Here is a 12,479-nt window from a genome sequence, read left to right as displayed (position 1 = left end):
AACAGAGAGACAAGCTGCATACCGTTCTTGCCTCCATTTCTTTGGAAAACAAGGGAATGCTTGCCACCTTCAGCAGGCTGATGGGAAGACGCAATGTGGCCTGGACGTAACAGATAATTAGTACTGAGGGCGAGTTAGTGTCAGGGATTTGATGTGGATACAGGAAATATTTCAGCGTTGCTCCTGGGAAGCTCCTGGATGTCCTCTCTTTACCTGTCTACCTGAGCAGCAGTGGTACGCTGGAAATCCATGCACAGGCTGCACATCGCACTGCAGCAGTATGCCCTTGTCCACAGACGCAGTGGCTGCCTCTGCTGGGAATGAAACAAGAGCAGCTCAAAGCACAAATGCTTTGGGATTCTTTTGTTGAAGGCAGGTTTAAAAAAACCAAACCTGCTGCAGTCTGTAAAGCCAGAATCTTACCAACACTGCCCTGTTAAAGCAGCTATGCATATCCATACCAATACATTTTTTTCATGAGATGTCACTTCACAACTGAGAAGTCAGTTGGTGGCTCGCTCTCTGTTACTATGCCAGTCCATCTTGTTTTTATTATGGATAGTGCCTTTCCTGAAATGGGAACAAGAGCTATTTTCTGTCCCTTCAAATACCATTTGTAGCGTTCGCTGACTAGATGCCAGTCTGAGAAAAATTAATTCTATAAAGCAGGCAATAATTCCTCTACACTATTAAAAAAATATACAAAAATAAAACCATGTTCATAATATCCTACTCCTCAAGAAAAACATCTCTAAGACAGAAACACAGCCACAGGATAAAATTAATATATCAATTAAGAAGCACAAAATTCCCAGAACAAATCTAGTCACTCTTTTAATCCTGAGAAAAACACAGGCCACAGTATATATCTGTGTAGGGAGCCTCACACACAAAGTAACAAAGAGAAGTCTGTTTTAGACCATTGGTCCTATTCTTTTTTCTTGATGGACAAGCCCATATAAATTCCACACAGATTAAAAAGCACTGGACCATGCAATTATAATGGCGGAGGGCATTTAAAATGCACGTACTGAGAAGAAACATTGGTTGTTCTCTCTCCTGATGTCAATATTGTCCATTACATAGCTCCCACTCCATCACTTTATTTCAGATTTCAAAATACAGCATGCAGCAATAAGTTACAAGACGGGAAAACGGCTTGTTGTGATGAAGTTATGCCGAAGTACAGGGCTCCATTTTGGCAATTAGTTATTGTCATTCAAATGGCCCAAGTCCTCATCTTGCACCAGTGCCAGACAGGCTTGACTATCACACTCCCAGGATGTCTCCAGATCCTTTCTGTAGCCAAACCAAATTTGTAAAACAAAAAGAGACAGGACCACCCCATCTCGGAACGCCCCTGCCTACTGCTGGCTCACTGCACCCGCAGGTCGGGCTCTATGACTTGTCAGAAACCTGACCAGGTCTCAGTTCTCTTCCAAGTCCGCTTTGCTCAAGCTCTGCTATAACTGACATATATTTAAATTCACTAGATCTGTGGTTGAAGGTCTCCACTAATTCGTAGGTCTCAGAACGATCTGTTGCATAGAAAAGCTGCACTTGATTCGCCAAGCACTGTGCTTCATGGACCACCTGCGAGTTAAAACAAAGAATGTGTTACCATCAGATTTTGTTGTATTTGAGTATCCTTTTGAAAAAGACTCTTCAGCAGCTGAAAGACTGCAGTCCTACTCTTCGAATGACTTAATTTCGAGTCACCTTAGTTTAGCAAATCTCTTAACAGACCACCTCCCCCTTGTTCCTGACCTACTTACACACTTTAGCACTGTGTCTTTAAAGTATTCTCCTGCCGAGCATACACCTCAGAGGTCAAATATGTCTTTCATGATCCCTGCCCACTTTAAGGCACTGGAGATGCACCAGTCTCATCTTTCCCTTCTTACGGTTGACCTATTTGCAAGAATTGATTTTTTGTCTACTCTGAGATACAACAGGGCAAATGCATTCCCAATGGACTCCTTTGTGCATAGTTTCAGAACTGGTATAAGTAGGTCAGTTAGAGGTGGGATGCTTAGTTATCTTGTTCCACCAGTATAATCCCTGCTCCTATTAGTCCTAGCACTGTACTATTACAGACATGCAAACAACAGTACACCCACGCATAAAGAAAAGAGCAAAGGCACACAGAAACCTAACACAAAGCTCTGGAGGTCTCCTGATTTGACAAGTAGTATTAAACTTCAAAACACTGTTTTAATTTGTTGGCAGGTAACAACAGCTTTCATTTAAATTTTCTTCCATTAATAAAAAACCCAGACGCATTTCTATGTTTTTTTACAACAATAAACTATAATGCCCAAAGAAAAGAAAAAAGAAAAAAAGAATGCATGAGCTGAAATCACCAGATAGACAAAGACTGATGATTTGCCTTTAGCTTTCCCTAGTATTAAGTAGATTAGGTTAAAGAAATCTAGTAGACCATTCTTTGGGAAAGGGTCTTTTAACGACTTCACCTTAAATTTGGCTTTGATTCAAAGCTGTAGGAGGAGTTGCAGCATAAAATGAAGGAAGCCAATGAGCAGATTTCTCTTACCAAGAACTTGGAGTCCATTTCTGCTGTCATTAGTACTATCCCTTTTTCCTTCTGCAGCTCAGGATAATGGTACAAGACCAACTGGCTAGGAGCAGTTTCACCTTGGGTCTGAAGGAGATAAAGAAACCTGTCAGCATCCCATAAAGAACTTCAGCTCTATTGCAGATTTGGAGGCTTGATTACAAAACTTTCAAGTATTAACTGCTGTGGAGGCAGTCATTTTTCAGGGCTTAAGGGTCAGTTCTAATTAAAAGTTCATTATTCGTGGTATTTACAGAAAACAAGAGATTTGCAGAATTAGGTTGGTTTTTTTCTTGACTAAAGAAAAAGAACCCACAGTTTCCAGATGACATTTCATCTTATAGCATCTACTGGTATTTTAAGTAGCTTACACAAACAGTTCTAAAAAGCTAGGCTCTTGCTTCTGTTTTGATGAGACTATTTGACTTCTACCTCATTCTCCTTTAGATTAGAGAGATAAGTCTTAATACCCATAAATGTACTAATTTACCTGTAATTAATTTACTAATTCAGCCATTATTAATGGCAGTTTTTTCCTCATCATTCTTTTCAAGTTAAGCTAGACAACCTGTTTGTTAAACAATTTAGCAATTATTATATATTGTAATATGCTGATATATTTCTGGATCCTGAGCCATTTTTGGACTTTTTATTTCAACCACTCACCTGAATGTTTATTAGGGAAGTGAAGTGCAATTCTGTTCCTGACCACTGCCCCACAAAGAACTCATAGCCTTCTTTTCTTGGCAAAGCATACAGAAACTGCAGAGAAATAATAAAAAAAATCCCAAACCACCAATTCTCCCTTTCATAGAATAAAATGATGCCCATTGTCATACAGGCCTCCGGCATAAATGGTTTAGCAAGAGAACCACAATAGAAAATGGGGTTCTTTACCCCACCAGGAGTGACAGGACAGCAGGAACCAGACTTCAAAGCAGACAATGAACCAGCATTACCTTAACAGTACTATTTCATTAGCAAATATGTTGGCCCATATTTTTATTACTATTATATGAGACAGACAAAGGAAAGCAAAGGACAGTGGAGAACATTCAGACTGACCTTTTTGTTTACTTCTAGAAAATTGACAGCAGAAATGGTCAAATATAAGATAAGGAGCATTCAGAGTATTTAATCCTGTAATTTCACCAATTGTTCCAGAAGAGGCAGCAAGCATTTTCTCTCCAGAGATTTACAGTCTATTCAATTCCATAGGCTAGGGACTTGCTCATTTTCCCACACCAAGGGAAATGACAACATGGGAGCAGAAAAACATGCAGGATATCTGACTAAATGCCAATGCACTGTACAGAAATGCACTTAAAACTATATAAATAACTTTCCAAGCTCCAAGTAGTTTGGGAAGCCAGATACGTTTGATCTTGCTCTTGGCAAGTAAAATATACAGGACCCATCCATGAATTCAGTAGTGTCTCCCATTCAGACCTACAAAAGCACTCTTCTCAGCAAAATCTAGCTACTTTGTTTTCATACAGGAATGAAGCATTTCACTTCTGTCTCAGCATGGTGAAATTTGCACAAAGTCTATGCTTCAGCACTCAAATTACTATAAAAACACATTGCTTTCAACAATAGAAAATAATACTAATCCAGCAGCACATGGTACAAAACTGCAGAAAGACATCCTTTAGCTTGTTAGCTGTTCTTCGCTTTTGTAATTTAACTTGCTCAAAGCAAAAACATCCTCATTCACACGGGAATCTTCTAATTGAAGCTTACAAGATATCCGCCAACCCACGTGAGAAACAGTGAACCCAAATCTTGGGAATCCACTCATTTCCGAAATAACCATATTACGCATTCTCATTATTTTATGCTTTGCTGTGCTGGCATACACCTAAGACACAACCCACAGAGTATTTACTCTGTATGTGTAATAAAGGGTTTGACTACACCCAATTCCCCTGTCACAGCTGTTAAATTACAATGCTCTGCAACAGAACGTATACTACTAAATGTTGCAGTGCATGCCGTACAGTCTTTTTTGACAACTCACACTCCCTTAGAGATGGAGATGCATTACTGACACAGCATAGTGCCTGCCCAGTATAGCTTCCATGTAAACAGCTCATATGAGCTTACCAACGTTTACCTATCACAGATCACCAGCATGGTGAAGAAAGCATGGCTATGCACATTTATGATGAGGAAAAGCAGGCTAATAGATGACAAGATTCAGCTCTTTCAGTGGACAGAACCCAAACATATTGATTTCCTGTCTTTTTCCTTTCAGATACTCCTGCCTATCTTCACTGCCAGTAAAGAAACACAAAAAGAAAGAGGAGCAACTCACACCAACTATTAAGACAAGAGAACTCACTTTCTCCATGTACGTGCAACATAATGCCAGGGTGACACATCACTATAGCTAACAACAGTTCCTCCAGGTTAAAGCAAAGATGCTTTAAGCAATAAGGAAAGGTGAGCAGGAACATCAACGAAGCTGCTCTGAAAGGCTTGGCTCTTCAAAACACTGCATGGAAAGAGACTTAACCACAAGACACCACCAACTAATGGAAACCAGAGGCATGTAGCTAAATCCATTGCTGGGGAGATTCCGTGCTCTCATTTCCAAACCCTACATCTCTTATATCTAGATGTCTGATAGCTAGATCAAACTGTTTAATACATATGAATAGCCATTGCTTTTACCTGAACACAAAGACAAGTATTTGAAGACCTAGATTTTACTAATTGAGCTGATACAATGAGTCTGAATACAGGAGGGTCAAAAGTTTATGAATTAGGCTTTAGAGAGGAGAAATGCATTACAGCTATACGTCCATGCATTGCGAGTCTCTGCCATACGTACCGATGGACATTTCTGGGCTCTCTTCCATATTAAATCAAACTTCTCTGCCTTTGGGGGAGGAGAAAGAGAAATTCAATTTTCATAACACACATGTGGATGCACAGTTACTCAGAATCATCTCATTAACCTTTACAGGGTACAACTTCCATCTACAGAAGGTCTCACTGTGGCAACAGCTAACAACATGTACGTGGAAAACTGCGTTTAGTTCTTAGTTACCTAAATATCATTGGTATCCTGTTTTAACAATGCTGTCTCTAAGATGCAGCAGTAAACTCCTTGGATTCAAAGCTTTATTCTTTGCAGGTGGGGGCCCACGCTTCATGCTTACGTTACATCCTTCTTCAGTAACAGCTCCACTGCATCATGTGGTGTCAACAGTTGAGCAAGATGACATATCCCTGGCCCTAAACTGTGGATTTTACATCGTAGTCATCTGTGCTTCAGTATTACAATGCAGCCTAGATATTTACTCAAGTAACATACTTATTGCTTGGGTTTCTATTAAAACCGCAAACATATTCAGTCATCCCTGATGAAGCCTGGCAATCTCATTCATGTGTTCTCTGCATTCCCCCAAATCTTTTGCCTGCTCTTCTCTTCCCAGCACCATTACCTACTCTAAGGTGTTCAGGAAAGAAAACACATGCTATTCATCAACACAAAATTCCTCCATGTGTGCTTTTGAGCAGTCAGGAATTATGTGAGGCCTTTCTTCCAGCCAACAAAAAGCTTCTGGCAGAAGATGTAGGTTTTTTCTCCCCAATGATGACACCACGAACTACTTCCTAACATGCCTAGGATCTGGTTTGCATTAAAGCCTTAAAAGCTTCCCAAGCTCCTCTAAAACACTGCACCAAAGAACAGTTCCAGCCCTGCTAATAAAAAACCCGCACCATCCTAACTGGAGTCCCGGCCTTTGGCCCTCTGCTACAGTAAACGTGCAATTCGAACTATTTTCACAACATCCACATGTTGGTAAAACTGAAACACAATGCTGCTTGACTTCAAATCCCACATTGCCATTTTCAGAGCATACAGCACTTCATACATTTAGAATACAGCCTCCCAATGACTTCAGTTGCAGCTCAAAGGGACAAGTACAATTGCAAATCAGACCCCAGATCTAAACGAGGTTTCAAGAACTCAAGGAACACACAGTTCGTGCCCAGCTGTGAAAAGTCAGATTTAAGAGATCACGATCACACAGAGACTTTGAAGCAAAGAATAAAAAGAAATCCCAAAAGTGAAAAAAACCTCCTTCAGCCTAATGCAGCTTAACAACAATTAACATCTGGTAAAGTTATCAGGAATAAGAAATATGATCCTATCACAGGAAGCATCATGCAATCTCAATGAAAGACAGTGCTGCCAATAATTTTAAATGTACGAAAGTAAGTCATGAGTGATTAGCCACGTGCAAGTTATTAGCCAAGTGCTCTAGTACTGCCATATTAAACTTGAGTTAGCTGCCCATGCTGCAGGGAAGAGGGGAAAAAAAATGAGCAACTCTGAGAAAAAATGATGTGAAAATACAAATGCTACCTTAACACAAAATAAGGCCCTGCGAAGAGTACTGGATATTCGTAATAAAAAAATGCCTGAAAATTCAAGCCGGGTGTGCAGAAAAACGTAGTAGCTTTATTGAGACTGATGAGAAAAAAAAGGGATACACGTTTTATGAAACAAAAGCCTTTATTTGGGGCAATAAGAACACTCAATCCGGAAAGAAAGTTTGTCCTTGAAACCTCATTTTCCCTCAATGATTGCTTTTAAAAGCAACAGAAACACAGTTAGAAAGGAAAGCTTTGCACACTGGCCTTTCAAGTGCATAACTGCAGGGGAACTACTTACAGGAATAACAGCATAAACTGTATCTTTTGCAGAAAAATACTGATTCCAAATCTGTAGGAAACAAAGGAGATGAGATACAGTTAAAATCAAGCACCTAGCAGTAATATTAAATGCTTTAAAAATAATTCCATTTGTCAACTAACCTTGTAAGCACTCTGAGAAGTCAATTTTCAACCAAGTTGACTGACTTCCCTGCTAATGCAAACACTTCTAAGGTTCCAGAGTACTTGTACCAAACGACAGATTTCAACTAGATAACAGAAATAAGCAGTGGGCTCAGAGGTGGCTTAAGATTTACTAGCCATCAGAAGTGCTTCTTACATTTTTCCCAACAATCACACTAATGATTTCTAGAGGGTTTGAGGTTTGGGGGTTTTGGGTTTTTTTTTAATAAAGAACATACAAAACATTTTCAACAGAAGCCAAGATTTTGCATAATGCTCCTCTGGGTTGACAATCTTTTTCTTCACCACAGCAGGATGGCAATACCTACATAAAAGCTCGAAGTCCTTAATAAATGGAGAAGTACAAGTAAAAGCCCAGAGTTCAGGACTTTTTCAGTTGCTCTTCCCCAGTCCTACACAACTAGAGAGAATTGTCAGTAAAATGTTTAATTTAATCAATGAAACAGAAATATAGGAACTTGAAGGAAACTCACGAGTTACAAAATCCACTCCCTGCTATAACTGCTGGCACACCATCCCCTCCAGAGCACAAACCCACTTCTATAATGTTCTCAAGCTATCAGGAAAGCAGCTAGGTTTCTGCTAAGTTGAGCCAGAAGGCTCCTTCATACGTGCTCCTCCCCTTCAATGATCATGCCTACACAGTTTCTCGGCATACAGTCTGATAAGGAAAAAAAATACCAGATCCACCTCCAGCTACATCAGAAATGTGCAACAGATGTGACTTATAACTAGATAAAAAGGAATACAGTGCAAAGGTAAGCAGGTATTGGGAGGAACAACTCAATTCACACTGTTCTTCAGGCAAACAGACCCACCCACCCCCTCCTTACCCTAACTAACTTTAGTGTGAGTACACAGGCTAGTGAATGACAGGTAATGCAAACAAAGATACAAAGTGGCAAAAGCTTTGTTTTTATTCCTGCAAAACAGATGTAGCATAATCCACATGAACTACCGCTAGGATTTCCCTTTACCTGGCTTCAAACCTGACAGGAGCTTGCTAATGCCAATTCAACTGCTACACATTAAATGACAACAGTAAGAATTACAGTAGAGAGAGTTTTTGAGTGATCAAGTCCAGATGTATTATTTATCAAGTGGGTACATCCTAGGTGAATTTACCTATATGAAGAAAACTCTGCCTTCTACTATTGAATATGCATGTGAATGTGCTTTTTATAAATATACATCCATAGCCATCCTCACATCTAGATTACTATTAAGCACAGATGTGGAGCAAACTTTATTCCATTTAAATCCATCACCTGTTTTATCTCCTCCGCTGATTTTTCCTTCACCATCTCAACATTAAGAATCGAATCAAGTGTCTGCAAGAGAAAGCATAAGGAATTTGGCATGACGACAGTTCTGTGATTCAAGTGAGAATGCAGAATGAATGGATGCAATTACAGAGAACAAAATCAAGCTAGAGGAACTTAATTCAATTTACAGTGTGACTTAGTCCTCTTAATTGCCAAAGAAACTAGTAAATCTTGAGCAGTTACGCACTGAGAAGTGGATTCACACACTGAGGCAGAACAGAAGAGAATCTGTCAGGACACAGAACAATTTGCTCCAGTTGTGCAGATCTCTACTGAAGCTGCAAGAGGAGCTGCAGCCTTCCGCCTTCAGCCACACCAGACACATGCTCTGTTGGCAGATTTACACAGAAAATTTGCCAAAATACAAGAATGTGAAAGAGAATAAAACCATTCTCTTGTCCCTCTGCTGGCTAATCTTTGGAAATATATTTACACGCTGTAAAGGCAGGTTAACCCTTTCCATTTGTTACTGCAAGCATTCAGTACAGGTCCCCTAACTAGTAGGAATTTCCAGGCTGTCAGAGAGAAAGGACAGTATAACAAAAACCCAGAGTGCTGCAAGCTTTAAGATTGAACATGAACCCAATAGCAAATTAAAACCTTATATTCAAGTGCAGCATAAGGAACATTAGTTTACATCAAGAAGCTCTTGGCTGAAGCACTAATGGTAGCAATACAAGTTAGTCTACATCCTTGATTTGCCAGCATGTCCTCTCCTAACACTTAGGATCAGTTCCCTTACCTTATCTTTTGTGAATCCGCCCTTTGATGTCTTTGTGCCCAAGCCTTCTGCCTAGAAGAAAATATTCTTCTTTATTTTTTATAGCTGATGCTATAATACTATTTATTTGCCTCCCCTGCCACACATAACATGCCTGCTGACAGGCTCCTGAGTAGGAGCTCAAGTTTCAGATACTTGAAGATCACTGCACTGCATTTTTAATAAAATAAATGATTGATTAGGATGAGAAAATAGGCAGATGAGTAACTGAGTATGAATTATGAATTTAAATGCCATAAAGGGTTAGTTAAAAGCAAACTACTATGCATTTTGGATCTGATATTACTGAACAGTTTTCTTGCATGCACTAAAAATTGATAAATGCAAGATCACGTCACTCCATCTGGCCAAACTAATCTGGAACTAATTAAACATTTAAACAAGACTTCAAGCACAGAATTTACAGCCCCCAAAATAGCAAAATAATACACTGGAATACACAACAACACTTTTAGCCACCAGAGTGTGAAATTCTGGGGCTCCTTACTAACAGGAACGTTTGTAACATTATGCTGATCCTCTATAAATGACATTATAGCATTAGTAGATATGAATTACAAAGAAAATTGGCCTTGCCTTTTCCTCCATGCATCTGATAAACTCTCCTTGACTAGAATATCCCACAGGCTGCTTTTTCGCTTCATTTCTTTTTTCCATGCGGGACTCAAACACATCTGGACTGGATCTGAGTCGGTAAAGGGACTATTAGCAGTACTGGCCAATTAACGCCATTTGGCCTTTTAAAACGATTACTGCGGTACCGATTCATGTTCTTAGCTTAAAATTTTAGTTTCTTGTTACTAAAACTATATCTTACCAAGCTGACCGCGTCGGGAGACGACTCTCTCACTGACTTGCTGCCAACGACGCGTGAATCTGAAGGCAGCATTTGGCCTACACCAACTGATTTTCTCCTAAGGGCACAAAGCTAAAACCCACGTCCCCCCTCCCCGAAAAACCCAGCTCCCCCAGCACCCCCTTTTCCCCCCAAAGCAGCCCCGACCCCGCTGCCCCCTCCCCTCTCCTCAGGGCCCGGCTCCCGCCATTTCCCTCAGCCCCCGCACCTCCGCAGCTCCCGGATCTTGTGTCGGTACTTCTCGTAGAAGGGGTTCTCCTCCAAAGCCGCCTCTCCCGACCCCGACCCCGGCCCCGGCCCCGTCACCCCCCGGCTCGGCGGGGCCAGCAGCCCCAGCGGGCGGAGAGCGGCGCGGCTCCGCAGGGCCGCCCCCAGCCCGCAGGCCTGCAGCAGCGGCCCCGCCATGGCGCCCGCTCCCTCGCCGTCCCTCCGCCTCAGCGCTCCGCCCGGCCCCGCCGTTCCCGGCCCCGCCGTTCCGCCCCCGGAATGAAACGGCCGGAGGCGCACACCGAAAACCAACTTTTATTGAGATAAATTAAAAGTCGCGTTACATGATAAAAAGCGCGGCGTGCCGTAGCTCAAAGCCAGCGGGGCAGAGAAGCGCGAGGCACGCCCAGCACAGCGCGGCTTCGCTCCCTGTGAAGGCCAGTAACTGCACTGAAAGATACACGGTGGCCCCTACACAGGGAGTCACCCTGAAAAACCACAAACACAGCCTGAAAACGAACACAAGAATTCACGGCGTAACAGCGAGTCCCAGCGGCGCATCGCCCCGTTCCCGCTGCAGCCCTGACTCCTCACCCTCACCTTTCCACTCCTTCCCACCTCAGACATGGCTCTTCCCTCTAGGACTCGCCACCCGAAGCAGCCCCCAGACCCCTCAGCCCAGGTTTCAACAGCCCCTCTGGAAACCTGGACGAGCCACAGCTGAGAGCAGGTGCGGACCAGGGTTATTTATTACACCCACGGCTTTTATGCCCCCTACCAACTGCAGCGTGATTAAAACATGGGGGAGGAAGCCTACGACCCCCAGCACCGGGGCTTTGGAAAGCATGCGGGATGGAGAGCAGCGGCGCAGCAGAAAACTTGCGGGGATGGGAGCACCTGGCTGGGGACCAGTGCTCCCCGTGGGCAGCACAGCGCTACCGGCTACCCTAGGCCAAACAAAAGCAACCACTGTACTCGGGAACGATCGGATTTTGTTAAATTGATAGCACAAGTCCATCCTACCACGGCAGTGACTACAGCAATTAGCGATCGGCTATGCTCTTGACATGCAAATTAAGCAGCACCACTGGACAGCTGTGCCCCTGTGCCGATTACTGACCAGCTCGGCTCCTTGGCCACAGGCAGAGGACACGGGTGGCTGGAGCAGCACACGCTGTCTCTAGCTGGCAGTTTCACTACTGCTGTTGAAGAGCCTTCTAAAAGTAAAGCAGACTGCAACAAAACAAAACACTAATAGATTCACGTGGCAATACAATAATCCCTTAAATTTTAAGGTAAGTTGAATTCCATACAAATCAAACTTCCAAAAATATTTTGCAAACTCTGGCATATGGCTATGATACAGTATGTACAAATAAAATATCAGAATGGTTACATTTTATTGCTAGGTTTTTTTTATTTGGTTAAGGAATTATACAGTAGTGTATAAAAGGGCATGGGAAGTGACAAGAAGCAAAGGTTGGCTTCTTGTCCTCTTAAAAGCCAAGGTTGGTTGGTTTTGTTTTGTTTTTAAAATACTGTGTTTTCAAACATCACATCAAAAGCATTTCCGTATCGGGTCATGTCTGCATTACCCAAACAGGATAGAAGAGCAACAGTGAAAGAAGCCTAGGCAGTGGGCAACAAGGTTCCATTTTGTACATTCCTTCACTGATTCATACTCCCAGAATGCAATCATTCATAAAACATCCAGTCTAAAGTCAACAATTACAAACAGACCTCCACATAAATTGATGTTTCAGCAAGGTGGGCAACTTCAATTCACTAATCATGCAAAAAACTCTCAACAAGATCAGTGATATTTGTGACCAAAATCATCCAGCTTGGCCCTGATCTAGC

At 42.0% G+C, this 12,479-nt stretch overlaps 1 protein-coding gene across 2 annotated transcripts; it reads right to left on the bottom strand.

The window, feature by feature from the left end:
* Positions 1 to 832: 832 nt before the first annotated feature.
* On the bottom strand, positions 833 to 10,840 carry ATPAF1 (ATP synthase mitochondrial F1 complex assembly factor 1). 2 transcript variants are annotated; one of them, XM_049808617.1, is made up of 9 exons: positions 10,621 to 10,840; positions 10,133 to 10,241; positions 9,518 to 9,568; positions 8,719 to 8,781; positions 7,266 to 7,316; positions 5,412 to 5,459; positions 3,242 to 3,337; positions 2,555 to 2,662; positions 833 to 1,593 (listed from the first exon to the last, which is right to left on the bottom strand). In XM_049808617.1, the coding sequence occupies exons 1-9, from the start codon at positions 10,815 to 10,817 to the stop codon at positions 1,399 to 1,401; spliced, it is 918 nt and encodes a 305-aa protein (XP_049664574.1). In that variant the 5' UTR covers positions 10,818 to 10,840; the 3' UTR covers positions 833 to 1,398. The 2 variants fall into 2 exon arrangements, with proteins under 2 accessions (XP_049664574.1, XP_049664575.1); XM_049808618.1 differs by lacking the exon at positions 10,621 to 10,840 and adding an exon at positions 10,374 to 10,489.
* Between the last annotated feature and the right edge of the window lie 1,639 nt (positions 10,841 to 12,479).

The sequence above is a fragment of the Accipiter gentilis genome, chromosome 8 (assembly GCF_929443795.1).
Source record: "Accipiter gentilis chromosome 8, bAccGen1.1, whole genome shotgun sequence".
In the NCBI taxonomy this organism is placed as follows: Eukaryota; Metazoa; Chordata; class Aves; order Accipitriformes; family Accipitridae; genus Astur; species Astur gentilis.
The sequence above is the reverse complement of the archived record's forward strand: the minus strand, read 5'-3'. Positions and strand labels throughout refer to the sequence as shown.